Source organism: Agelaius phoeniceus, chromosome 29 (genome assembly GCF_051311805.1).
Source record: "Agelaius phoeniceus isolate bAgePho1 chromosome 29, bAgePho1.hap1, whole genome shotgun sequence".
NCBI lineage: Eukaryota > Metazoa > Chordata > Aves > Passeriformes > Icteridae > Agelaius > Agelaius phoeniceus.
In genome coordinates this window covers 237,214-263,846 of record NC_135293.1, presented here as the reverse complement: position 1 = coordinate 263,846, position 26,633 = coordinate 237,214, and the positions used below count along the sequence as shown (strand labels likewise).

General features: G+C 63.6%; 4 protein-coding genes across 12 annotated transcripts; 2 read left to right on the top strand and 2 right to left on the bottom strand.

Annotated features, from left to right (window-relative positions):
• The first annotated feature begins 837 nt into the window (after nt 1–837).
• TMEM221 (transmembrane protein 221) lies at nt 838–5,887 on the top strand. 2 transcript variants are annotated; one of them, XR_013185525.1, is made up of 4 exons: nt 1,007–1,353; nt 3,381–3,466; nt 4,363–5,703; nt 5,767–5,854. XR_013185525.1 is itself a non-coding variant. In XM_077191342.1 (3 exons), exons 1-3 carry the CDS (start codon nt 1,058–1,060, stop codon nt 5,379–5,381), a joined length of 1,401 nt encoding a protein of 466 aa, XP_077047457.1. In that variant the 5' UTR covers nt 838–1,057; the 3' UTR covers nt 5,382–5,887. The 2 variants fall into 2 exon arrangements, 1 of the variants encoding a protein (XP_077047457.1); XM_077191342.1 differs by having other exon boundaries at nt 838–1,353; nt 4,363–5,887.
• Nucleotides 5,888–6,426: 539 nt separating this feature from the next.
• Nucleotides 6,427–10,488, bottom strand: BORCS8 (BLOC-1 related complex subunit 8). Its single transcript, XM_054650138.2, has 5 exons — nt 10,304–10,488; nt 9,673–9,785; nt 8,853–8,917; nt 7,947–8,054; nt 6,427–6,791 (listed from the first exon to the last, which is right to left on the bottom strand). The coding sequence occupies exons 1-5, from the start codon at nt 10,338–10,340 to the stop codon at nt 6,749–6,751; spliced, it is 366 nt and encodes a 121-aa protein (XP_054506113.1). The 5' UTR covers nt 10,341–10,488; the 3' UTR covers nt 6,427–6,748.
• Nucleotides 10,489–10,670: 182 nt separating this feature from the next.
• Nucleotides 10,671–16,147, top strand: RFXANK (regulatory factor X associated ankyrin containing protein). 3 transcript variants are annotated; one of them, XM_054650134.2, is made up of 11 exons: nt 10,671–10,802; nt 11,063–11,080; nt 11,509–11,670; nt 11,804–11,881; nt 12,386–12,466; nt 12,603–12,668; nt 12,891–12,991; nt 13,897–14,022; nt 14,682–14,748; nt 15,456–15,536; nt 15,874–16,147. In XM_054650134.2, the coding sequence occupies exons 3-11, from the start codon at nt 11,598–11,600 to the stop codon at nt 16,113–16,115; spliced, it is 915 nt and encodes a 304-aa protein (XP_054506109.2). In that variant the 5' UTR covers nt 10,671–10,802; nt 11,063–11,080; nt 11,509–11,597; the 3' UTR covers nt 16,116–16,147. The 3 variants fall into 3 exon arrangements, with proteins under 3 accessions (XP_054506109.2, XP_054506111.1, XP_077047464.1); XM_054650136.2 differs by having other exon boundaries at nt 10,689–10,802; nt 15,869–16,147; XM_077191349.1 differs by lacking the exons at nt 10,671–10,802; nt 11,063–11,080 and adding an exon at nt 10,853–10,966.
• Nucleotides 16,148–16,494: 347 nt separating this feature from the next.
• On the bottom strand, nt 16,495–19,616 carry NR2C2AP (nuclear receptor 2C2 associated protein). Of its 6 annotated transcripts, XM_077191346.1 has the most exons (7): nt 18,569–19,318; nt 18,474–18,538; nt 18,076–18,122; nt 17,656–17,746; nt 17,458–17,563; nt 16,879–16,946; nt 16,495–16,746 (listed from the first exon to the last, which is right to left on the bottom strand). In XM_077191346.1, exons 1-7 carry the CDS (start codon nt 18,942–18,944, stop codon nt 16,576–16,578), a joined length of 924 nt encoding a protein of 307 aa, XP_077047461.1. In that variant the 5' UTR covers nt 18,945–19,318; the 3' UTR covers nt 16,495–16,575. The 6 variants fall into 6 exon arrangements, with proteins under 6 accessions (XP_077047461.1, XP_077047459.1, XP_077047460.1 ...); XM_077191344.1 differs by lacking the exon at nt 18,076–18,122 and having other exon boundaries at nt 18,569–19,324; XM_077191345.1 differs by having other exon boundaries at nt 18,474–19,319.
• Nucleotides 19,617–26,633: the final 7,017 nt, after the last annotated feature.

The window sequence follows — 26,633 nt, the reverse complement described above, 5'->3', positions numbered from 1 at the left end:
CTGGCACCGGGATGGGGGAGGCACCCCAATGTCCCCTGGTGTCCCCTGGTGTCCCCTGGTGTCCCCTGGTGTCCCCTGGCGTCCCCCGGTGTCCCCTGGTCCCTGCTGCGCGGGAATTGCTGTGCCGGGAAGCGCGGGGCGGTTCCCGAGGCGCCCGGGGAGCGCGGGGTGAATTTCCCTGGGCTGATCCTGCCGGGAGCCTCCGGCGGCCCCAGGGGACGGCGCTGGCGGGGCGGATCCCCCCGGAGCGCTGGGGTTCCGCTTCCCAGGGTATTTATAAGGCCTGGGAAACTCGCGGGGTCCCAGGGGCCGGCCCGAGGGTCCTTTCCCAGCCTTGCGGGACTGGGAACGTTTCGGGAGCTCCCCCGGGGCTGGACGGGACGGTCCCGGCGCAGGTGGAGGCCAAAGGCGCCGCTCCCGGGGGACGCGGGAACCGCGGGGCCCCCGTCCCGCACCGGGCTCAGTCCCGGGCCTTTCCCAGGGAACGGCAGCGCTGGGAATGGGAGAGCGGCTCCCTGCCCGTCCGTCCGTCCGTCCGTCCGTCCGTCCGTCCCCACCCCCGCTCCCTCCACTCCCTCCCGCCGCCCCCTGGAGGCTCCGGGGCCCCGCCGGGGGCGGAGCCGGCACGGGAGGGTCCCGGCCCGGAGGCAGCACCGGAGGCAGCACCGGAGGCGGGACCGGGGGCAGCACCGGGGGCAGCACCGGAGGCGGGACCGGGGGCAGCACCGGAGGCGGGACCGGGGGCAGCACCGGAGGCAGGACCGGAGGCGGGACCGGAGGCAGGACCGGAGGCGGGACCGGGGCAGGACCGGAGGCGGGACCGGAGGCGGGACGGGGGGCAGGACGGGCCCGCCCCGGCGGGCACCGCGGAACGGAGGCAGGACCGGCCCGGTGCCCGTTCCCGGTTCCCATTCCCCGCCCGAGCTCCCGCAGCGGCGGCACCGAGGGGTCGGGGAGCGCGCGCACGTTCGGCACCCCCGGTTCCCCGGTTCCCCCGGTTCCCCGGTTCCCCCCGTTCCCCCGGTTCCCCCGGTTCCCCCGGTTCCCGGTACCGGCCATGCCCTCCGCGTACCCGCAGCGAGCCCTGACGGTGCTGTTGCTCTTCGGGACCTTGTCCGCCGCCATGGCCCTGCTCTCCTCCAGCCTCATCTTCCAGCTGCCCTCGGGCCGGGCCGCTCCCGGTGCCGGTGGCGGTCGCGGGGCGCTCCCGGAGCCGGTGGCCGCCGCTGTGCTGCCGGTGTCGGCCGTGCTGGCCGCGCTCTGCCTGGTGCTCAACGTGAGCTGCCTCCTGCTCTGCCTCCTCCACGGCTACTGCAGCACCGAGCTGGGCCGGGGCCGGCCCGGGCCCGAGCGGTGAGAGCCCCGAGCGGGGCCACCGGGGAACCGGGGCTCGGGGAACGGGGGGCTCGGGACAGGCGGGGAGCGGGACAGGCGGGGACCGGGGCTCGGGGGAACGGGGGGCTCGGGACAGGCGGGGACCGGGAGAGGCGGGAATGGGGGCTCGGGAGAGGCGGGAACCGGGGCTGGAGGGGCCGGGAGCCGCAGGGACCGGGGCTGGAGGGGCTCGGGAGATGTGGGGACGCTCGGAACCGGAGGGACCGGGGATGCCCGGAGGGGTCAGGGCAGAAGGGAAGGGCCGGAGGATGCGGCGGGGTCAGGGAATGAGGGGTCCGGGGTGCCCCAAAACCCGCGGGAGGATTCGCTGGGTCCCCTCCAAAAGGGGGTTCTGGGGAGCAATGGGTGGAAAATGCCCCAAATTCCCCTCCGTGAAGCCCAGGGTCGGAACTGAGCTCTTTAATTTGAGTTTTAAAGACTCTGGAAATTGGGAGCGGCAGGTTTAGACCTGGCTGCACAATCCAGGGGTTTCATTTCCATGACTGGGAACTCCCAGCGGGGTTTGGGGGCGTCCCAGGAGCTCCTGGGGTCACCTCGACCCCCAAAATTGCCCCAAAATGTTGGCCCTGAGGTCACTGCTGGGGTCACCACCCGGGCCACCAAAACGACCCCAGGGCTGGGTCATTACCGCCATTCATTAAATGTTGATTTAATCACTAATCAATCGGAATAATCAATCAGCACTTTTACATATGCAGGGTTATTCCCAGAGAAATTCCTTTCTTTTTTCTTTTTCATGGATCTGGAATGGGCTGGGGGCTCCTGGCCCAGCACCCGGGTTAAAACTAAAAAACAGCTCGGGGATAATCTGATTTTAAAGGATTTTGGTGACAACTGGACTTGGTGGGGTGGCTCACGCAATTTTGGGACCTCTCTGACTTCAGCCGAAACTCCCTGAAAGGGAATGAGACGTTCCAACAGCCACTTTTTGTCCCTTAATTAGAGAACGCAATCAGCCCCGGCTCTGCACGGAGCATCGGGCTGGAGAAATTCCAGCAGCGCCTCCTCAGCCTCTTCCAACGCTTCATTAACGGAGGAGAGCGAAAATATTTCCCTAAAAACACAAAAAATCCCCACAACAAACGCGGCTTTTCTGCTGGAAAATTTACAACAAAAAAATTTCCCCCCACCCCGAGCTGTGAATTTTCCTGTGATCCCAGCCCGGATTTTGGGCTGAAACTGCTCCATTTGGGAGCTGGGAAGTTGAAATTCGGGAATTGCGAGGTCACAGGGGAGGAAAAATTCCATTCCCAAAAGCTCCCAGCGCCGGGAGGCTCGGCCCCGGTAACCCGAACGTCGGGAGGGTTCCGTGCCTGTCCCCGGGGGTCTCCGGCCCATCCCGGCCCCGTGCCTCAGTTTCCCCGGCTGCGGCGGGAGCCCCGCGCTCGGGCCGGGAGCAAAGGCGGCGTTCGGGGCCACGGCCGGGAGGTGGCGGCGATGTCCCCACGGCCGGGAGGTGGCGGCGATGTCCCCACGGCCGGGAGGTGGCGGCGATGTCCCCACGGCCGGGAGGTGGCGGCGTTGGGGGCCACGGCCGGGAGGTGGCGGCGATGTCCCCGTGGCCGGGAGGTGGCGGCGCTGTCCCCGTGCTGTGGTGGCGCTACGGGAGCCGCTCACGTCGCGGGGACCTTCGGCGCTGTCAGCTCCAAATTGCCGCTGTCACCCCAAACTGGCGCTGTCACCCCGAATTAACGCTGTGACCCCAAACTCCGCTGTCACCCCAAACTGGCGCTGTCACCCCGAATTAACGCTGTGACCCCGAACTGGCCCTGTCACCCCAAACCGGCCCTGTCACTCCCTCCGGATTTTTCCTGGGCTCAGATCAGGGCCAGGACCAGTCCTGAATTCCTCCCTCCATCCTTTCCCCGGGCTCAGAGCAGGACTGGAGCCTGCCCAGATCTGTTTTCCCTGTGAGGAGCCCTTCCAGAGCTCTTTCCCCCGTTTTCCCCCTTTTCCCCGTTTGCCCCCTTTTCCCTGTTTCCCAGGGCAGTCTGGTTCCTCCTGGACAGCCGGAGCATCCGGCACGCAGCCATCGGCCTCTTCTGCTGCGGGGTCTGCCTCTACCTCACAGGCAAGTGACCCCCGGTGTCCCCAGTGTCCCCCAGTGTCCCCAGTGACCCCCGGTGTCCCCCAGTGACCCCCGGTGCTCCCAGTGTCCCCCAGTGACCCCCGGTGCTCCCAGTGTCCCCAGCCCAGCCCTGCACTGGTTTCTCCTCCAGGACTGCTTTGGTTCACAAGTGGCTCCATCAGCTCCTTCCCACACCCTGCAGTTCCCATCCCAGGGGCCCAGGCTGGAATTCTGGAGGGGCTGGAGGGGTGCAGAGATGGGAACGGAGCTGGAGAATTCCTGAGGGACCTGGGAATTTCCAAATTTTCCAAATTTCCAAACCCAGGAAATCTCCAAGTTTTCCAGGAACTTCCAAATCCGTCCCTTGGGTAATCCCAGCCCCTGAGATTCCTTTTCCAGGGGCTCCTGAGCTGTCCCTGAGCCCTTTTCCAGCCCCAGGCACTCCAGGAATTTGTGAATCCATCCCTTTTAACTCCCGAGCCCTTTTCCAGCCCCAGCCACTCCAGGGATTCCCAAACCCATCCCTTTTAACTCCCGAGCCCCTTTCCAGCCCCAGGCACTCCAGGAATTCCTGAATCCATCCCTCTTTACTCCTGAGCCCTTTTCCAGCCCCAGCCACTCCAGGAATTCCCGAATCCATCCCTTTTAACTCCCGAGCCCTTTTCCAGCCCCAGGCACTCCAGGAATTCCCGAATCCATCCCTTTTAACTCCCGAGCCCTTTTCCAGCCCCAGGCACTCCAGGGATTCCCAAACCCATCCCTTTTAACTCCCGAGCCCTTTTCCAGCCCCAGCCACTCCAGGAATTTGTGAATCCATCCCTTTTAACTCCCGAGCCCTTTTCCAGCCCCGGGCATTGCCGCTCCCCTCAGGGCGCCCCTGTGCTCTGCTCCGCCCGCAGCCCTGGCCCTGCTGATGCTGCTGCTGTTCGAGCCGCAGGCCGGGATCGCCAGCGCCTGCGTCCTGACCTCGGGCATCCTGGTCCTGCTGCTCTCCCTGCTCCACGCGCTGCTCCGCGCCTCCCGCGTGGCCCAAATCTCCCGAATTCCGCCCATTTCCCGAGGCCCGGAGCCTCCCCAGGCCCTGTACGAGAACGGCTCCGCCCAGCCCGGCCCCGGCAGCGACCTCGGCAGGGACGGGGCTGCTGCTCCCCGGCGCCGCCCCGGAGAAACCCCCCGGGAATTCTCCTTCCCAGCCCTCCTGGAGGGCAGATCCCGGCCGGGCTCGGCCTCCAGCAGCAACCCGAGCTCCAGGAGCAAGGAACTCCCCAGGGAATCCCAGTGGGAATTGTCCAGGAGCAAGGAACTCCCCAGGGAATCCCAGTGGGAATTGTCCAGGAGCAAGGAAATCCCCAGGGAATCCCAGTGGGAATTGTCCAGGAGCAAAGAATTCCCAAGGGAATCCCAGTGGGAATTGTCCAGGAGCAAGGAATTCCCCAGGGAATCCCAGTGGGAATTGTCCAGGAGCAAGGAACTCCCCAGGGAATCCCAGTGGGAATTGTCCAGGAGCAAGGAAATCCCCAGGGAATCCCAGGACTGGTCCAGGAGCAAGGAACTCCCAATGGAATCCCAGTGGGAATTGTCCAGGAGCAAGGAATTCCCCAGGGAATGCCACCAGGAATTGTCCAGGAGCAAAGAATTCCCAATGGAATCCCAGGACTGGTCCAGGAGCAAAGAATTCCCAATGGAATCCCAGCAGGACTGGTCCAGGATCCAGGATTTCCCCAGGGAATCCCAGCAGGAATTGTTCAGGACCCAGGATTCCCCCAGGCAATGGCAGTCCCAGGCCTGGTCCCGGACCCACAGGACGCTGCTGGAGCCAGGGCTGCTCCAGGAGCAGGGAAACCCTTGGAATGTCACCAGCAGGGAGATGAGGGACGCGGTGTCCCACAGAGCCACCAAGGACTCCACGCTGGTCTGAGGGAAACTCGGGGTTTTCCTGGAGGAGGAGCTGATGGTTTTCCACTGGTTTGGGTTTTGGTTTGGTTTTTTTGTTTTTCCTGGAAAAATTCCTTTCTCCACAGCCCAAATCCCAGTGCTGCCTGCCCAGGGAACCCAAACCCACCCCAGCCGTGGGAGAGCATCTGGGAAATGGGGATGGGGAGCAGGAATTGGGGTTTTCACCAGCAGAATTTCAGCCTTTCCCAGCAGATCCCGGCTCATTTCCCTTCCCCTTCCTCCCTGCTCCATCCTCATCCTCAGCACTGGCCTGGATGGGGAGGGTTTGGGGTGGGGGAAACCCAGTTTGGGGTGGGGGAAACCCAGTTTGGGGTGGCCAGGAACACATTTGGGGTGAGAAAAAGCAGATTTGGGGTGGCCAGGAACAGATTTGGGGTGAGAAAAAGCAGATTTGGGGTGGCAGGGGATGCTCTGGGGTGACCAAGTGCAGGTTTGGGATGGCCAAAAGCAGGGTTGGGTCTGCCAAGGGCGGGTTTGGGGTGGCAAAGAGCAGATTTGGGGTGGGGAGAAGCAGATTTGGGGTGGGAAAAGGCAGATTTGGGGTGGGGAGAAGCAGATTTGGGGTGGGAAAAGGCAGATTTGGGGTGTCCCTGCTATTATCCCAAATCCCAGCTGCTATCCCAAGGGCAATTCCCCTGGAATCTGAGTTCAGCCATTCCCTGAATCCCCCTGGGAAATCCAGGAGGGACCCACAGCAAAGCTCTGCTCCCTTCCAGTCACCCCCAAAACCAAGAGTGCAAGACAAAAATCCTTTTTTTTTTTTTTTCCCTTCTTTTTGTGGGATTTTAAGGAATTTTTCCTCCCTTGAAAGCCTAAAATTCCACATTCTTTTGTTCCATGCCCTTGGAAACCCCAGGATAAAAAAGGAGCTCCAAGCTCCCACGGCCACAGGAGAAAAGTTGAAAACCTTTAAAAGGAATTTTCTTGTTGTGTCTTTTTGGAGATTTTTGGGGTGTTTTTTTTTCCTTTTTATTCTCGCCCTCATTAAAACCAAACCCAGCAATTCCTTGGCAGCAGCTGGAAAAGTTTCTCCTTGGAGAATTCCTCCTCAACAAAAGCCTGGAGTGCTGCTCACATTCCAGCTTTTCACACGAAATTCCCAAAGCCAGACCTCATCTCTGAGGGATTTTTTGGGGGAAAAAAAAAGGGAAGAGGATAAACACAAACCCACCCTGTTTTTCCACGGAAAAGAGGTCCCAAAAAGCAGGATTTGGGATTTTCCAGCTCTTTCTTTTTGCTGTTTTCCCGGGAATTCAGGGGCCTCTCTACCTGTGCAGCCCCAGAGGTTTTTTCACTTCTTCCCAAGGCTGGGAAATTGAGGATGGAAAATCAGGAGGTGCCTGGAGGATTCTTGGGCTGGGGGGTGATGGTGCTGTGGGAAGAAAAAGGAAAAGTTAAATTCAGCAGCCTGAAAATGTGGGAAATTTGGGGTTTCCTCAAAAAATTCCCTCTGCCAGTGGTTGCTGGGGTAAGGGGTTGATTTTAGGGTGGCACAGCCATTCCTGCAGCATGAAAAAATCCCCAAAAAAATCCTCCTCAAAATCAAAACAATTCTCAAAAATCCCTCAGATTTTTTTAAATCTCCCCTAAAATCCCCCCACAAAAAACTCCGCCAAAATAAAAAAAATCCTCCCCAAAAAATGAAAAAAAAAATCCCCAAAAATCAAAACAATTCTCAAAAATCCCTCAGATTTTTTTAAATCTCCCCCTAAAATCCCCCCACAAAAAAAAAAAAAAAATCCTCTAAAATAAAAAAATCCTCCCAAAAGAAATTTTAAAAAATCCCCAAAAATCAAAACAAATCTCAAAAATCCCTCAGATTTTTTTAAATCTCCCCCCAAAATCCCCCCACCAAAAACTCCTCCAAAATAAAAAAATCCTTCCCCAAAAAATGAAAAAAAAAAATCCTCAAAAATCAAAACAAATCTCAAAAATCCCTCAGATTTTTTTAAATCTCCCCCTAAAATCCCCTCACAAAAAAAAAATCCTCCAAAATAAAAATATCCTCCCCAAAGAAATTTTAAAAAAATCCCCAAAAATCAAAACAAATATCAAAAGTCCCTCAGATTTTTTTAAATCTCCCCCCAAAATCCCCCCACAAAAAAAAAATCCTACAAAATAAAAAAATCCTCCCCAAAAAATAAAAAAAATCCCCAAAAATTAAAACAAATCTCAAAAATCCCTCAGATTTTTTTAAACCCCCCCCCCAAAAAAATCCTCCCCAAAAAATGAAAAAAAAAAATCCCCAAAAATCAAAACAAATCCCAAAAAAAGCCCTCAAATTTTTTTTTTAAAAGCACAAAAATTCCAAAAATTTTGGGGACACCTCTGCTCAATCCCTGCGCCCCTAAACTCCAAACAGTTCAGATCTCCCCACAACAACAACCTCCCTAAAATTCCGTTTATTCCCCGTTTTCCCTTAGCAAACAGCACTGGTTCTCCCCCAGGGCACGGGGAAGGGGCCGGGGACGCCGTCCTGGCCCAGCCTGGGATTCCTGGAATTGTTTTCCCGGGATTCTGGGGGTACCTGCGGCCCTGGGCAGCGCTGAGCTGCTCCTTCATGGCTATGGAGTGCCTGAGCAGGCTGTCGATGCTCTTGAAGTAAACGCTGCTGTCAGCCATGTTCTTGATGGCGCTGGAGAAGGGGGAAAAGGGGAGCAGGATGGAGCTGGAATTCCCAAAATCCCGCTTGTTCCCCCTCCAATCCCAGGAAAGTTCAGCTTTGAGGGGTTCCCCACTGGGGGAAGCGGGGAAAATTTCATAAAGTTCCGAAATTCCTGCCAGGAGTTCCCAAATCCCAGCTCCTCCCATCCTCAGCCCCTGGATCCTGCTGCGTTTTCCAGCCTGGAATTCCAGGAATTTCACCCTCAAAATGAAAATCTCAAATCCCAACTCATTCCCTGGATCCTGCTGGATTTTCCAGCTTGGAATTCCAGGAATTTCACCCTCAAAAAGAAAATCTCAAATCCCAACTCATTCCCTGGATCCTGCTGGGTTTTTCAGCCTGGAATTCCAGGAATTTCACCCTCAAAATGAAAATCCCAAATCCCAACTCATTCCCTGGGTTTTCCAGCCTGGAATTCCAGGAATTTCACCCTCAAAATAAAAATCCCAAATCCCAACTCATTCCCTGGATCTTTCCACCCAGAAATCCAGGAATTTCCCTCTCAAAGTGAAAATCCCAAATCCCAACTCGTTCCCTGGATCCTGTGGTGTTTTCCAGCCCGGAATTCCAGGGATTTCCCTCTCAAGGTGAAAGTTCCTGCCACGAGCTCAAAGTTCATCCCAAATCCCAATTCATTCCCTGGATCTTTGCCCCCAGAACTGCAGGGATTTCCCTCTCCAGGTGGAAATCCCCAAATCCCAGCTGCTCCCACCCTCATTCCCCAGATCCTGCTGCATTTTCCAGCTGGGAATTCCAGAGCCCCCGTACCTGCAGGCGTACTCCACGGTGTAAATGGCTCCCTGGCTCTGCTCCTCCCAGCTCTGCATGTCCGACTGCCAGGGCCAAAAACAGCACGGATCAGGCAGGGGCTGGGCTGGGAATGGGATCTGGGGAGGGAATTCCTGCCTGGAATGGGATGGGAGGGAATTCCTGGGGAAGCTGTGGCTGCCCCCGGACCCCGGGAATGTCCAGGCAGGGAAGGATCCAAGGGAAACCTGGAGCTGCTTCCGGAGGTGCAAGGGGCTCCAAAGGAGCTGGAGAGGATTTGGGACGAGGATGGAGGGACAGGAGCCAGGGAATGGATCTGGGATTTGGGAATTCCAGGGCACAGGGAATGGATTTGGGATGGGAATTCCAGGATACAGGGAATGGATCTGGGATTTGTTAATTCCAGGGCACAGGGAATGGATCTGGGATTTGGGAATTGGGAATCCCAGGGCACGGGGAATGGATCTGGGATTTGGGAATTCCAGGGCACAGGGAATGGATTTGGGATGGGAATTCCAGGATACAGGGAATGGATCTGGGATTTGGGAATTCCACGGCACAGGGAATGGATTTGTGAATTCCAGGGCACAGGGAATGGATCTGGGATTTGGGATTTGGGAATCCCAGGGCACAGGGAATGGATTCAGGATGGAATCCCAGGGATGGAACCCCAGGAGCCAGGGGACAGCTCCAGGCTGGACAATTCCCGTGGGGATTTTGGGGCAGGAATTCCCAGAGGAGCTGCGCCCGCCGGGCGGGGCGGGCTCGTCCCTCAGCTCCCGGAATTCCCGGAATTCCCGGGGTTCCCGGGGTTCCCCACCTTGTGCTGGGCCAGCTCGGGCAGGGAGCGCCGCACGTGCTCCTGCAGCCGGAACAGCGCCACCGAGGGCTCGTTGGCCAGCACGTACAGGCTCTCGGTGAACTTGTCCGTCACTGCCGGGAGAAACCGGGAAAAAACCGGGATTAACGGGAATCCATCGGGATACGGGGGAGGCAGGGCTAATCCAGGGAGATAACTCAGCGGAAACCCACAAAAATACAGAGAAATTCACGGTAATCTCTTAATAGAAATCCATAAAAATATCTCTACAGAAATCCAGAGAAATCCATGGAAATATCTCACAGAAATCTATGGAAATATCTCCATAGAAGTATCTCTATAGAAATCCATGGAAATCCATGTAGATCTCTCCATAGAAATCCATGGAAGCAAACAGAAATATCTCCATGGAAATCCTCAGGAATATCTCCGCAGAAAACCTTGGAAATATCTCCACAGAAACCCCCACTAAAATCTCCGAGGGACACCCGGGGGCTCTTCCCAGCAGCAGCAAGGGGGATAAAGGCCGGCAATCAAACCACAACATCCCAGCGGCCAAACCACCGCGGCGGGGCCTCTCCCAGCCCATCCCCGCCGCTCCCGGTCCCGGTCCCGCCGCTGCCGGTCCCACCTTTCTTCACCTTCAGCTGCATCTCCGGTTCCTCCATCCCGCCCGCCGCCACTTCCGCTTCCGCCGGCGCGCCCCCAAAGCGCCCCGGGCAGGGAAAACAGCCCCGGCTGGAAACGCGGCCGCGGGATCAACGTTCCGCTGAGCGGGACCAACGTTCCCACGCCCCCCCAAATCGGTGTCACCCCCCCAGGTCTCCGTTGTCACCCGCGGGGACACTCGGTGGCTCCCGGTTTGTCACCGCGGGGACACTCGGTGGCTCCCGGTTTGGCCGTGCTGCCCTGAGAGGAGTCTGGGGGTGTCGCGGCCTTTGCCCCCCCTCGGTACCGCGGTGTCCTCGAGGTGTCCCCAAGGTGTCCCCCGGGCCAGGCGGTCCCGCTGCCACCCCCTCGTGTCGCTTTAAGGCCGCTCTCGGCGGGACGTGGGGCCGGGCCGCGCTCCCCGAACCCCCCGGGCCGCCCCGGCCCCGCCGGGCCCCGCAGGAACGGGAAGGGAGGGGCGGTGAGACCGGGAGGCGGCGGTGAGACCGGGAACGGATCGGGAACCGGGGACGGGAACGGGGACGGGAACGGGGATGGGAACGGATCGGAACGGACCGGGAACGGGGACGGGAACCGGGGACGGATCAGGGACGGGAAGGAAGGGGCGGTGAGCCAGGAGGCGGCGGTGAGACCGGGAACGGGAACCGGGGATGGGAACCGGGAATGGGAACAGGATGAGGAAGGGATGGGGAACGGATCGGGAACGGGAAATGAGGGGCGGGAGAGCCGGGAGGCGGCGGTGAGACCGGGAACGGGATCGGGATCCGGGGATGGGATCGGGAAAAGGATCGGGAACGGGAACGGGACCCGAGAACGGGAACCGGGGGCGGGAAAGGGATCGGGACCGGCGGTGAGGGGCTGGGAGAAGGGATGGGGAGGGCCCGGGGGTCCCGGGCTCGGAGGAGCTGCGGGAGCGGAGGTTGGGAGTGTGGGAAGCGCCGGGAATGGCGATCCCGGGAGCGGGGACAGAGAGGGGGAGCCCAGGGACAGAGATGGGAACCGAGTGTGGGACGGGGAAGGGAAGATCCCAGAAACGGGGCGAGGAGAACGGGGGGTACCCAGGGACCGGGATGGGGAGCGCAAGGGGACCCCAGCCCCGCTGCAGCGTGGGGGTCTCAGGCACTCGGGGTCCGTCCCTGTCCCCTCTCCCACCCCATCCCTGGCCAGGGAAGGCGAAGGAGCCGTCGGGGAGCGCCCCTGGAGCCCGGGACCCCCCAGAATTGGGTGGAAAAGGGGGAAAAGGGTGAAGAGGCAGCATGGGGGACAGCGGGGCCCCCTCGGCGTGTCCCCGGCAGGACGGGGACGCAGCGCTCCCGGAACGTGGGGACGGTGAGTTGGGGATGCTGGGCACAAACTGAGCCCGGATCCTCCTGCACACCGGGGGGCGTTTGGGGCATCCCGAGCTGGATGGCACCGCCCGGGACACCCCAAAAGGAGCCCCAGGGTGACACCGAGGCTGCAGGTGGAGCCGAGAGCCCCCGGAATTCCTCGGCTGCTCCCGTGGATTCCCCGAGCCCCAGCGAGGCCCCGGCCCTGGACGGTGAGTGGGGCGCAGAGGGGAAATTCCCTGGGGTCCCCCGTCCCAAAAATCCCAGGAAGGAGCCTCAAATGTGGGAAATCCCATCCCAATCCCAACGTTTGGTGCCCGCTCCTCCTGCCAGCCCTGAGAGGTCGCTGCAGCTCCATGCTGCAACTGGAGATGGGAAATTCTCATTTTCCTTGGATTTTTCCCAATAAAACCTCAGATCAAGGGGCTGGAAACACTTTGGGATTCCCAAGCGGAGCCGGGCAGGGATGGGAAACAGGAGGATGGAGCTGGGTGGTGTGGATTTAAATAAACAGAAAATAAACCTGAAATTAATGGAGAGTAAATAAATAAATAAATAAATAAATAAATGGAGAGTAAACGAATAGAGAATGAATAAACATAAAGTAAACCAGAAATTAATGGAGAATAACCCTGAATTGATGGAGAGTAACCCCAAATTAATGGAGAATAACCCCAAATTAATGGAGAATAAACTGCAGACCCTCTGTGTCCCAGGTTTCCCCCTGAAGCATTCCAACACCCTGACCAACAGACAGCGAGGCAACGAGGTGTCAGCACTGCCGGCCACACTGGACAGTGAGTGCCACCAGCGTCCCCAGGGGCTGCAGGGGACATGGGGACAGCAGGGGACGGGGCTGGGGTCACCCTGGGGCAGCTCCCACCCCCAGATGTGCAGGGAGTTCCTTTTCCCTGATGGATTTGTCTCTTCCAGCGCTGTCCATCCACCAGCTCGCTGCCCAAGGGGAGCTCATCCAGCTGAAGGAGCACCTGAGGAAAGGTTGGTGTCCCTCTGGTGACCTCACACTCGGTTTTCACTCAGCCATAAAACCACTGGGATTGGAATTGGGGTTTTTTGGTGGAGATTTCTCCAGTTTTGGAGATCGGAAAAATCCTCAAAAATCCATTCCAACCACCCAGCAGCTGGCTGAGGTGGTTTAGCAGCCCTTACTGGTTGAACTGGGGGCACTGGGGGCTCACCTGGCTGTGGTCGCCTGCCCAGGTGAGAATTTGGTGAACAAACCCGACGAGAGAGGCTTCACCCCCCTGATCTGGGCTGCAGCTTTCGGGGAGATCGAGACCGTGCGGCACCTCCTGGAGTGGGTGAGGCCGTGGGGGCTCCGGGGCTTCCAGAATGTTCTGGGACCTGTCCTGGATCTGGGGGCTGTCCTGAACCCTGTCTGGGACCTGTGGGACCTGTCCTTGATCCTGGGACCTGTCCTTGATCCTGGGATCTTCCTTGATCCAGGGGTCTGTCCTTAATTCTGGGACCTGTCTTTAGTCCTGGTGTCTGTCCTTGATCCTGGTGTCTGTCCTTGACCCTGGGGATTTGTCCTTGACCCTGGGACCCGTCTTTCATCCTGGGGATCTCTTTTTAATGCTCTGTGATCTCCCTCATTTACTCCAGGACCTCTGTCTTTAATCCTGGATCTCTCCTCCATCCTGGGATTTCCCTTTTTAAGCCTGGGATCTGTCTCTGTCCCCACTGTCCCTGGGCTGCTGCAGGGGCGATGTCAGCCCAGGGAGGGTGGCTGTGGGCAGTGTGACCCAGATGTCCCTGCTGTGAGCAGTGTCAGTGTCACCGGGCTGTCCCCGCTGTGGGTCAGTGTCCCCAGGCTGTCCCAGCTGTGGGTCAGTGTCCCCAGGCTGTCCCCGCTGTGGGTCAGTGTCAGTGTCACCCTGCTGTGGGTCAGTGTCCCCAGGCTGTCCCAGCTGTGGGTCAGTGTCCCCAGGCTGTCCCCGCTGTGGGCAGTGTCACTGGGCTGTCCCTGCTGTGGGTCAGTGTCAGTGTCACCCCACTGTGGGTCAGTGTCCCCAGGCTGTCCCCGCTGTGGGTCAGTGTCAGTGTCACCCTGCTGTGGGTCAGTGTCCCCAGGCTGTCCCCGCTGTGGGTCAGTGTCACCGGGCTGTGGGCAGTGTCAGTGTCACCGGGCCGTCCCCGCTGTGGGTCAGTGTCAGTGTCACCCCACTGTGGGTCAGTGTCACCGGGCCATCCCCGCTGTCCCCAGGGCGCCGATCCCCACGCGCTGGCCAAGGAGCGGGAGAGCGCGCTGGCCCTGGCCAGCATGGGCGGCTACACCGACATCGTCACCATGCTGCTGGACAGGGACGTGGACATCAACACCTACGACTGGGTGAGGGCCAGCCCCGGCTGGGGGACAGCAGGGACAGTGGGGACAGCGGGGACAGCAGGACAAGCCTCCCCAGTGCCACCAGCATGGCCAGGGGACACCAGTCTGGAGCTGGGAGAGGCTGGGCTGGGATCCCAGTCTGGAGCTGGGAGAGGCTGGGCTGGATCCCAGTCTGGAACTGGGAGAGGCTGGGCTGGGATCCCAGTGTGGAGCTGGGAGAGGCTGGGTTGGGATCCCAGTCTGGAGCTGGGAGAGGCTGCAATGGGATCCCAGTGTGGAGCTGGGAGAGGCTGGGCTGGATCCCAGTCTGGAACTGGGAGAGGCTGGGCTGGGATCCCAGTGTGGAGCTGGGAGAGGCTGGGTTGGGATCCCAGTCTGGAGCTGGGAGAGGCTGGGCTGGGATCCCAGTCTGGAGCTGGGAGAGGCTGGGTTGGGATCCCAGTCTGGAACTGGGAGAGGCTGGGCTGGATCCCAGTGTGGAACTGGGAGAGGCTGGGCTGGGATCCCAGTCTGGAACTGGGAGAGGCTGGGCTGGATCCCAGTCTGGAACTGGGAGAGGCGGGGCTGGATCCCAGCGTGTGGCGCAGCCCCTGAGGGACAGCGGGAGCAGCAGGAGCCGCGTGGCACCAGGAACGACCTCTCCCTGCCCTGGCACCCCACAGAACGGGGGCACCCCCCTGCTCTACGCCGTGCGCGGGAACCACGTCAAGTGTGTGGAGGCCCTGCTGGGTAAGGCACAGATCAGCTCCTGCCGGCTCCATCGCCCGCAGCCGCTGCCTCCCTGCCGTGGGAGCCAGGCCGGGGCCAGGGGCAGCTCCTGGGGCCCCACGGGAGCCCCCATGGCAGCCCCCATGGCAGCTCCCATTGCAGCCCCCATGGCAGCCCCCATTGCTGACCCCATTGCTGACCCCCATTGCTGACCCCCATTGCTGACCCCCATTGCTGACCCCCATTGCTGACCCCCATGGCAGCCCCCATTGCTGACCCCATTGCTGACCCCATTGCTGACCCCCATTGCAGCCCCCATTGCAGCCCCCATTGCAGCCCCCATTGCTGACCCCATGGCTGACCCCCATTGCAGCCCCCATTGCTGACCCCCATTGCTGACCCCCATTGCTGACCCCATTGCTGACCCCATTGCTGACCCCATTGCTGACCCCCATTGCAGCCCCCATGGCAGCCCCCATTGCTGACCCCATGGCAGCCCCCATGGCAGCCCCCATTGCTGACCCCATTGCTGACCCCCATGGCAGCCCCCATTGCTGACCCCATTGCTGACCCCCATTGCTGACCCCCATTGCTGACCCCATTACTGACCCCATTGCTGTCCCCATTGCTGACCCCATTGCTGACCCCCATTGCTGACCCCATTGCTGACCCCATTGCTGACCCCATGGCAGCCCCCATTGCTGACCCCATTGCTGACCCCATTGCAGCGTGCGGTGCTGACCTGACCGAGGAGGCAGACTCCGGGTACACCCCCATGGACCTGGCCGTGGCCTTGGGACACAAGAAAGGCAAGTGGTCTCCATCAGGAAACAGGGATTTCCCCTCAGAAAGCAGGGGTTGCCCTCAGGAAATAGGGATTGCCCCCAAAAACCAGGGATTTCCCTCAGAAAATTGGGTTTTCCCCAGAAAACTGGGGTTTCCCCTTGTAAAGCTGGTATTTCCTCAGAAAACAGGGATTTCCCTCAGAAAACAGGGATTTCCCCTTAGAAAACAGGGATTTCCCTCAGAAAACTGGGATTTCACATAGAAAACAAGGAGTTCCCCTCAGAAAACAAGAGTAAACCAATGACCAGATCCTTCCCAGAGCAGCTTCCCTGAGTCCACCCTCTCCCTGCCTCAGTCCAGCAGGTTATCGAGAACCACATCCTGAAGCTGTTCCAGAACAAGAAGAGGAAGAAGTGAGGCAGCAGCTCCAGCTCTTCCCAGCATCACCGTGGCCTCATCCCAGCACCCCAGGCATGGAGAAATCCAGGAATTTCTGCCCTCGTGGAGCCCAAGCCTCTCCCTGGCTGCCATGCCCAAAACCCAGGGACACTCACTCCAGCCCTGGCTGGACTCAGCAGCTCCGTATTGGAAGTAAACTTTAATTGCAATTAAACTCTGTTTAAGTAAAATCCCATCGGCCCATCCTAATCCCAGTCTTTGGGCAACAGTGAGTCAAAATTTCCCCTTGGCATTGTGGAATTCCTGTCCAGGGCTGCCCCTTCTCCTATAACACTGCCACAGCCAGGAGGGAAAATCCCGCAGGATTCTGGCAGATGGGAATTCCAGGTTTTGGGCAGCCATGAGTCAAAATTTCCCCTCAACATTCCTGTCCAGAGCTGCCCCTTCTCCTATAACACTTCCACAGCCAGGAGGGAAGATCCCACAGGGTTGTGTTGCTGCCATCCCAAGCAGGTGACAGCACAGGGAGGGGAGGGAGGGGACGCTGCTCCCGTGTGCTGACGGCAAAGCCCCGCTGGCTCATTCCAGGAAAAAGCAGGAATTGATCCCATTTTATTGATGCCACTGCACGCCTGTGCCCAGCGCAGCCTCCCCGGTGCCACCTCAGGGGACAGGGACCCCCCTTGTGGGGCTCTCCGAGCCCCCAGAGAGGGGACAGGGGAGCCTCTCCCCCAGCACCCCCAGGTGATAAACGACCACCCTGCCAAAGAAATCCGTGCTGCTGCCAAAGGTGATCCTCAGCTTGTCCAGCACCGTCTCCTCCACCTGGAACCTGTGCAGATCCGGTCAAGGAACAACGCTGGGATCTGGGATCTGGGACTTAAACCCCAGCTCTGCTCAGCAGCAAAATTCCCCAAAATCCCCCAGATTCTGCCTTGCCCTGCTCAGCACGCTGGGAAAGGATATCTGCATGGCGTGGCTGTCCTGGGGGTACAGCTCCGATATCTTCACCAGTTCCTCGCCTGTTCTGCAGCCTGGGGAGGGCGAGCGGGAGCCTCAGGTGCTTCCAGGAGCCTCCAGGTGCTGCCCCAAATCTTCCCTGGCACCCAAAGGCTCCCAGCCCCTCTTTATTCACTCACACAGGAGCCTCCAGGTGCTGCCCCAGAACCTTCCCTGGCTCCCACCGGCACCCAGAAGCTCCCAGCCCCTCTTTATTCACCCACAGAGCTGCTCCAGGAGCCTCCAGGTGCTGCCCCAAAATCTTCCCTGGCTCCCACCGGCACCCAAAGGCTCCCAGCTGCTCTTTATTCACCCACACAGGAGCCTCCAGGTGCTGCCCCAAAACCTTCCCTGGCTCCCACCGGCACCCAGAGGCTCCCAGCCCCTCTTTATTCACCCCCAGAGCCTCTCCAGGTGCTGCCAAGCCCCTCCTGGGCTTTGGGGATTGCTGACCAACGCCCCGAGGCTCCCTGTGAGCCCCTGCAGGTGCGGGTAAGCTGAGGCAGGAGCCCGCGGTGCCTCAGTTTACCTGCCAGCCACCCTCACCTTCCAGTGTGCACAGCCGGCTGGAAAAGCCCCCCTGGAACTGGATGTGCAGCTGGGAGACCTTGACAGGGCAGGGGAAATCCAGGGTGACCCACTGGGATGTGCCCTGGGGGGACAGGAGCGTCACAGGGGGCACGGAGAGGGCAGGGATGGGCGGACAGGATGTCACAGCCCCTGTCCCTGTCCCTGTCCCCACACCTGGTCCGAGTTCCAGCAGGTCTCCTCGCTGCCATCGAACAGGTGCTGCTTCCCGAAGTGCTTCACGTCCCGGTTCAGCACGGAGCTCACCCTGCGGGGACAGCGCCACCCTCGGGGGCATCAGGGACAGGCAGGGGACAGCGGGGACAGCGCCAACCCCGCGGGGACATCAGGGACAGGCAGGGGACAGCGGGGACAGCGCCACCCTCGGGGGACATCAGGGACAGGCAGGGGACAGGGCCACCATCCCCCGGGGACAGCGGGGACAGGCAGGGGACAGGGCCACCATCCCCCGGGGACAGCGGGGACAGGCAGGGGACAGCGCCACCCCTCGGGGACATCAGGGACAGGCAGGGGACAGGGGGGACAGCGCCACCCCCTCGGGGACAGCGGGGACAGGCAGGAGGGGCCGGGACTCACCGCGTGGCCGTGCGGGGACACACCAGGGGCTCCAGGGGCATCGCTGCCTGCGGGGAGGGACGGGCGTGATGGGGACACCAAAACGGGGCTGGGGACACCAAAACGGGGCTGGGGAGACCCAAAACGGGGCTGGGGACACCTAAAATGGGGCTGGGGACACCTAAAATGGGGCTGGGGAGACCCAAAACGGGGCTGGGGACACCAAAACAGGGCTGGGGACACCTGGGCGGGAATGGGGACCCTTGGACTGAACTGGGGACACCCAAAACAGACGCTGGGGACCCTGGGCCCCCCCCGGGCACCACCGGACAGAGCCGGGACCCCCCGAGCGGCACCGGTGACCCCCGGGAGCTGCTGCCCGGCCCCTCCCGGTCCCGCCGGGGCCGCCCCGCACTCACCGCCCGCCGCAGGAAGAGGCGGAGCCGCCGCCGCGCTCCCGGTGTCCGGTACCGCCCTCGGCGCCGCGGGGGCTCCGGGACGGCGGCTCCGCGCCCCCCCCGCCGCCCCTGCAGGTCCCGGGACTCCCCGGCCCCGGCGCCCCCCGCCCCGTGCTCGGCCCCGGTACCGGTGTCCGCGGGAGCCCGGGGATCCCCGCTCCTCTCCCGGGGCTGGGGGGCCCGGGCGGGGCACGGGGGGCGCGGGGACCTTCCCGGGACTGCTCCGCTGGTGGCACCGGCAGAGAGGGACAGGGACAGGGACAGGGACAGGGACAGGAGCACGGACAGGGACAGGGACCGGGACAGGAGCAGGGACAGGGACAGGGACAGGGACAGGGACCGGGACCGGGACAGGGACCGGGACAGGAACAGGGACAGGAACAGGGACGGGACCGGGAGTGCGGGGTGAGAGGGATCCCCGCATTCCCGCATCCCTGAAACCCTGCGTGTCCCTGCATCCCTAAATCTCCGAATTCCTGAACCCCGTCATTCCTGAGCCCCTGCAGCCCGGAACATTCCTGAATCTCCGCATTCCTGAATTCCTGCATGCACCTGCATCCCCATCCCCGAATCCCTGCAAATCTCTGCATATCCCCACACATCCCTGCACATTCCTGCATCCCCGCACATTCCTGCTAATCCCTGCATCCCTGCAGATCCCAGGATCCCTCCACAGCCCAGCCACGCTGCTCCTCCCAGCTCAGCCCTGCATTCCTGCTCAGCCCTGCATTCCTGCTCAGCCCTGCATCCTTTTTCATCGCTGTTTATCCTGACCTCCCTGCAGGGCTCAGCAGCCCCGAATCCCAGCACCCCTGAATCCCTGCCCACCGCAGCCCCCGGCTCCGCAGCCCCGCAGAGCTCCCGGTGCCGGGTGAGTCACGGCGGCCGCGCCGAGGCCGCCTCAGCTCAGTCACCGGCAAAAATAAACGCGGCGAGAGCTGCGAAGCCACCGCCCCCTCCTCGTCCCCATCCCCGTCCCCGTTCCCGTCCCCGTTCCCGTCCCCGTTCCCGTCCCTGCGCCGCCCCGGGGCTCGGTCCCGGCCGGGGACACGCTGCCGCCCGCACACACATGTCACACGCATGTCACACGCATGTCACACGCATGTCACACGCCTGTGCGCACACCCGCGGGGACACGCGACCCAGCAGCACACGCGTGACCGGCTCTGCCTTCCTCCTCCTCCTCCTCCTCCTCCCCCCTCCCCTCCTTCCCCCGTCGAGTTTCGCCTGAGAAATTGGGTCAAAAACCGCAGGAGCCTCATTTGCCCCTGGGCTAATTGCGCGTCTGGGGACAGAGCTGCCACTTCTGCCACCGCCGTGCGCGTCACCCCCCGCCCGCGCCCGCCGCCAGCGTCCCCCTCCTCATCCCGGTGACCCCGAACCCGCCGATGCTGCGGAACCGGGAAGCAGCGGCCCAGCCCCGGGATCTTCGGCCTCATCCCCTTCCTCGCTGTCGAGGAACGCGGCGCCGTCGGGGCCGGGCCGTGCCGGGAGCGGCTCTGGCCTCTCCGTGGGCTCCGGGAGCCGGTGGCGGGGCCGGTGCCAGGGGCAGCGCGGGCCCGGCTCCGGACCCCGCTCGCCCCGGGGCCGCGGTGCCGGCGCAGGAAGCGCCCGCCCGGTGCCTTTTGTGCGGGTGCTGTGCCCTTCAGCATTAATTAATTAATTCCTCGTGCCGATTGATTTCCACTTCCGTGCAAAGCCCCGGGGATCGCCGTGGGTGCGGGACTCGGGGCGCCCGGCACAGCGCCCTGCCTGTTCTCCGTGCCTTTGTTGTTTATTCCCCCCAGCGCACAGGACGGGGCTCTAGGGAGGGTTGGGCACAGCCAGGTGTCGTTGGTCATTCACGCCGAGTGACAACGTGGTGGCATCTCGGCGCTGGGAAGGAGCAGGGCAGGGTGACCGTGCGTGCATCCCCCTGGAAGGGGATGGGTAAATGATATAATTGTCATTAATTTATTATAAGGCTGGTTTTAAGTCACAAACTGGCGTTTAGCCCCCAGGGCTGAGGGCGCCGGGGTCGCTGCAGTGTCCCCAACAGTGTCACCACACCGCGAGTGCCTCCTGACACGCGTCACAGCGGTGTGAGCAGGTGTGAGGGTGGCGTGTGCCCCTAATGAGCTTGGCTTTGCTGACGGGAGACGCCGCTCGGTGTCCCCGCACGGCACAATTAGCGCCCTTGCTAATGAGCCAGCGCGGCCTCCTGCCAGCCCCGCTGCTGATCGCGGCCGCAGCCGGAGCGGGGCTGCCCGGGCCCGGTGTCCCCCGTGTCCCGTGCCGAAATCAGCGCAGGGGTGAGCGGGTGGCATCGCCGCCCGGGGGTGGCCAAGGAGGCGCCCGTGTCCCCTCCCTGTCCCCTCCCGTGTCCCCTCCCGTGTCCCCTCCCTGTCCCCTCCCTGTCCCCGCTCGTGTCCCAGGTGCGGGGCGGCCGCTGCCCGAGGGGGAAGGAGCGGGTCCGGCTGCCGGAAGGGGGGAAGGGAAGGAGGCAGTTGCCATGGAAACCGCAAATAAAATCAATGCCCGCTGCCGGTGGGCTCGGAGCGAAGCTGGGCCTGGCCAGGGCAGCACCGCCGCGTCCCCGGGGTCACTGCAGCCCCCGCTGTGCCCGGTGCTCAGGTGGCGCCGGGATGAGGGGACAGGGACAGCACGGGGGGGTCCCAGCGTTCCGGCCTCGCCCCGTCCCCTCCGCAGCCCAGGCTGGGCCGTCCTGCCCAGCTCCAGCCCCGCAGCTCCGCCAGGACGGGCACGGCCGCCGCTTCCCCCAGCCGCGGATCCTCCTGTCCGTCCGTCCGTCCGTCCGTCCGTCCGTGCCGCTGCCCCGAGCGCCGGCCGCAGCTGCGGCGGCAGCGGCCTCGTTAATGAGCTGCGGCGCTGATGAATGTGGCAGCTCTCCTGGAACGGCCGTCAGCAGCCGCCGGCGGGCCTGAGCGGAATAACAAACGGCTCCGTGGGCTCGGGACGGGGTCCCCCCGAGCACCCCGCGGCCGTGCGGGGACCCCGGGCCGCGCTCCCGGGGGGCTCCGGGGCCCCGCTCTGCCCGTGAGGCCCAGGGACCGCGCGGCGCCACCGCCGCCAACCGGGGCGGCTCGGGAGGCTCCCGGCCACGCCACCCGCCCGCTTTGGCTCTGTCCTGTGGGGGACGGGGGTGGTGACCACAGAACAACCCCTCCGTCCCCATCGCTGTCCCCACATCTGTCCCCTCGCCGCGGGCTGGCCACGCCACCCTCGATTGTGACGGCAGCAGGAGCCGGCTGAGTCCTACCAAACTCGTGTCACTCACGCCGCCCGCTGTCCCCTGCGGGTCTGGGGACACCGGAGCAGTGGGGACCCCCCGGCCCCCGGCCGGAGCCGCAGCGGGGGCCCCGCGGGCCGTGCGGGAGCCCCTCGGCGCTGTCACCGCACCCCAACCGCCCGCGGCCTCTCCTCGCGTCCCTGTCACAACAAAGGAAAACATCTCTGGATGGAAACTGCGGGAGGGTCGTCACGGCAACACTGCTGCAGGATTTCACCAGAATCGCGGCGTTCGGGCTCAAAAAGACGCGCAGGGCCCGCGCTCCCCCGCGCAGCCGCCGCCGCCGCCGATCCTGCCGGGCTTGGGGCCCGGGGAGCGGCACCGAGGGACGGGGACACCCCAGCCGCGCCGTCCCGGGCCACCCGCGGGGCTCGGGGCTGTGGGGACGCGGTGACAGCAGGTTCTGCCTCGTGGGAGCAGCTCGGGGCTGGATGTGGGGCGGGAGGGGTGGGGGGACCCCACCCTGGGCGAGGACAGCGACACTGGGACAGCGCTGGTGCCAGCGCCGGCTCTGCCACCCCTGGGCGAGGACAGCGACACTGGGACAGCGCTCGGTGCCAGCGCCGGCTCTGCCACCCCTGGGCTCAGAGGGCAGCGGCACCCGCTGAAGTCACCTCCCGGATGCGGGGAGGACTCTGGGACGCCAGACCGGTCCCCAGCGCGTCCCTGGGCCCGGAGCCGCTGCCGAGGAGCGGGGAGCGGTGTCGGTGTCCCCCCGGCCCCCGAGCCGCGCTGGCCGGTGGCTGCTGTGCCATTCATCCCCTCTTGAGACGAGAGCTCGGCCCAGTCACCGCCAGCGCCTTCCCCTGCCACCAAAACGGCCGCGGGACATCCCCGGTGCTCGGCCGGGCCTCGGTGTCCCCTGGGGGGTGGCCCGGGTGCCCCTTCCCTCACCTTGGAGTCCTCTCGAGGGTCGGGGTCTCGCTGTGAGCAGCTGTGCTGGAGTTTTTGGGATGGGAGACACGAGGGACGTGCTGGGCCCAGAATGTGGGATGAGCCCGCCGACCCCTGATCGGATTTCCAGGTGAAATCCAGGAAGACAAAGAGCAGGAGGGAGGATTTGGGGCTGCAGGACCCAAATGTGGTGGGGGGCATCCAGGTGAGGGTTTCAGAGCCCATTAACCACTCCTGGCCCATCCTCTCCTCCCAACAACCCAAAAACCACCTCGGGGTGCCCCCTCCAAAGGTCCCTGGGGTGTCTGGATCCTCCCGGAGCGGGAAGAAGCCGCGGGATCAACGCCCCTGGGACCCTCTCCCTAATTCCCCTCACCACGGGGACGGTGCCCCCGTCCCTGTCCCCCGGCCCGGGCACCTCCATGGGCCGGGCCCGCCAGCTGCAGCCACATAAAGGAGGGGAACAGAGGAGCTCTGTGCGCCGGCAACGCCGGGATTGTGCCGGAGCAGGGGGGGCTCACAAAAGGCAGGAAACGCCACCAAAAGTCTGGCACAATGGAGTCGGAAATGAGAACTTTGCTCTCGGGTTTCCACGGATCCATCCTATGGGCGAAATAGGGAGGGGGGATTCTCCGCGTTTGGTGCCAAGCCGTGGGAGACAGGCCGGCATTCTTCGGTCACCGGCGGGAAGGTGACCCCCAGCCCCCCCAAAATAAACCCCTCCAAAGCCCAGTGAGGGTTTTCTTCCCCCTTTTGGGGGGTCGCTTCTGGTAGCGGAGCTCTTTGGAGACTCTCAGCCATTTTTGGGGGGGTTTGGAGCTTTTTGAAGTCTTTGTGCGCCCGCAGCATCTCCCAGCCCCCCCGCACCGCGCTCCGGCCCCACACGGGGCTGCGGGGGCCTGGGGTTGTGCCCTGCATGGCTCAAAGGGAATTTTGGGGTGTGGAGGGGCCGGAAGATTTTCCCCCTTTTGGAAACACCCCCAAAAATCCCGCTGGGTCCCCCCCCCCTTCCTGCTTCCATTACAGCGACCCCCCCCAATCCTCACGGGGACCCCACGCCCACCACAGCCCCCCCCCTTCCGCGGACCCCCCCCCCCCCCATCTCTCTCAGAGCCCTCTTGAGACCCCTCCTCACTACAGGGACCCCCCCCAGCCCCTTCCGCGCTGCGCGGGGTGCGGGGGGCGGCCCCGCTCGGTGGGGAGGGGGCGGCCCCGGGTTTGGGGGGGCCGGCCCGGGTTTGGGGGGGCGGCGCATGCGCGGCCGCCCCTCGCCCTGCGCCGGGCAGCGCGGAGCGGGCGCGGGTTCTCGGCCGCTGCGGGCAGGTGCGGGCGGGCGGCACCGGCGGCACCGGGGGGGGCCCGCGCCCGCCGCCAGCCGCGATTGGCCCGGCCCGGCCCGGCTCGGCCCCCTCGGGGGGGGCCCGGCCCGCTGCCCCCCTCTGCGAGCCCCGCTTTTAACCCCCGGTGCCGGCGGGGCTGCTCGGCTCTACCGGCGGCGATGAGTCCCGGCGCGCCCTGAGCACGGACCAGGTACGTGCGGCACCGGCACCGGCACCGGCACCGGCACCGGCACCGGCACCGGCACCGGCACCGGCACCGGCACCGCCCCCGCTGCGGGCCGGCCGTGGGGACGCTGACACCGGCACGGCTACGGCAGGAGCGGGACGGATCCGCGCTGGGGGCGCGGTGGGTGCGGGGCCCGGTGGTGGCGATGGGGACGGTGACACCGACACCGGTACCGGCGGCTCCACGGCCGGATCCGGGCCGGATCCGGGCTGGGGACGCGGCGGGGCTGCGGGGGCTGCAGGAATGCGGGGCCCGGTGGCGGCGATGGGGACGGTGACACCGGCGCTGCTGCGGGGACGGGGATGGGGGCGGTGACACCGGCAGCGACACCGGCGCCACCACGGCAGGAGCGGGATGGATCCGGGTGGGGAATGCGGGGGTGGGGGGGCCCGGCGGCGGGGATGGGCTCGGTGACACCGGCGGGGCTGGGGCAGGATGGGCTCGGTGACACCGGCAGGGCTGGGGCAGGATGGGGACGGTGACACCGGCACGGCTGGGGCAGGATGGGGACGGTGACACCGGCACGGCTGGGGCAGGATGGGGACGGTGACACCGGCGGGGCTGGGGCAGGATGGGCTCGGTGACACCGGCAGGGCCGTGGCAGGATGGGCTCGGTGACACCGGCGGGGCTGTGGCAGGATGGGGACGGTGACACCGGCACGGCTATGGCAGGATGGGCTCGGTGGCACCGGCGGGGCTGGGGCAGGATGGGGACGGTGACACCGGCGGGGCTGGGGCAGGATGGGCTCGGTGACACCGGCAGGGCTGGGGCAGGATGGGGACGGTGACACCGGCGGGGCTGGGGCAGGATGGGCTCGGTGACACCGGCGGGGCTGGGGCAGGATGGGCTCGGTGACACCGGCGGGGCTGGGGCAGGATGGGCTCGGTGACACCGGCACGGCTGGGGCAGGATGGGCTCGGTGACACCGGCGGGGCTGTGGCAGGATGGGCTCGGTGACACCGGCGGGGCTGGGGCAGGATGGGCTCGGTGACACCGGCACGGCTGGGGCAGGATGGGCTCGGTGACACCGGCGGGGCTGTGGCAGGATGGGCTCGGTGACACCGGCGGGGCTGGGGCAGGAGCGGGACGGATCCGGGCTGGGGACGCAGCGGGGATGGGGGACACTGGGGTGACACTGTGGGGGCCGGGGTGAGGGAGCGTGGCCCTGGCGCGGGGGAGGTGCTGGGGACACTGAGGGGACAGGGAGTTGTGCAGGGCTTGGGGACACTGCGGGGATCGGGGCACCGGGACAATGGGGGCGTGGCCAGCGGCGTTGTGGGGACACCGGGACAGGGGGACACCGGGACAGGGGGACACCGCGAGCACCGGAGCTCTCGAGGGCTGGGGACACTGAGGGGGGCTGGGGATCACCGGCACTGGGGACATGGGACAGGGGACACGGTGCCCTGAGCCCCCAGGAGCCGGTGGCGAGACAGAGGACAAGCAGAGCGGTGGCAGGACAGGGCGCCACCAGGGTGTCACCGCCTGGGTGTCACTGCCTGGGTGTCACCGCCTGGGCCGCCCAGTTCCTTCCCGGTGGCACTGGTGGCTCTTGGCGGGTCGGGAGCGGGGAATGTCCCTGTCCCGGGGTGGCGGTGCCATGGCCGGGATGTCCCCAGCATGGGGGCACAGCAGCCGGGACAGACGGATGGAGGTGGGTGAGGACAGGGCGAGCCCCAAAATCGGCGGTGCCAGCGGTGCCAGCGGCCCGGATCCGTGCCAGGCCCGCCGGCCCGGGGGTGTCCGCCCGGTTTTGTCACCGGCCCGGGGGTGTCCGCCCGGTTTTGTCACCGGCCCGGGGGTGTCGGGAGTCGCTCCCAGCGCGTGGCCGAGCCCCGGCAGGGCTGGCGATGGAGCCGAGGGCTCGGGGCGATTCTGCACCGGCTCCGGGGCTCCCGCGGCGCTCGGGGCTTTGCAGAGAGAGGCAGAAAGCGGGGCAAAAAAGAATGAATAAATTAAAAAAAAAATTTAAAAGAGGAGCAAATTCTAAAATAAAGGCTGCAGACTGTCTGCCTAATAAAAATCGCACCGGCAAAGGGCCCATATTGGCCGGGATCACAGTTTCCCGAGGTGCTAATTTATTCCGGCAGGCTGGGGGGAGCGGGGAGCATCACGTTGCCTGTGAGATGTGACGGCAGCGAGGTTTGCAGAATTCCTTTGTTGTGGGCAGAGAGGAGGGGACGCGGAGCCGGCCCCGCCGCGGGGCTCCCGCCGCGGCCGCGCAGCGCCGGGGACGCCCCCGCAGGACACCCCGGTCCCGGGGGGCGGCGGGGACCCCGCGGCGCCGGGAGGGAGGTGGGTGCCGAGGGGGGCCCGGGGGGCTCGGGGCTGGGGCTGGGGGCGCAGGAGCAGCCCCGGGGCGGGGGGGGGA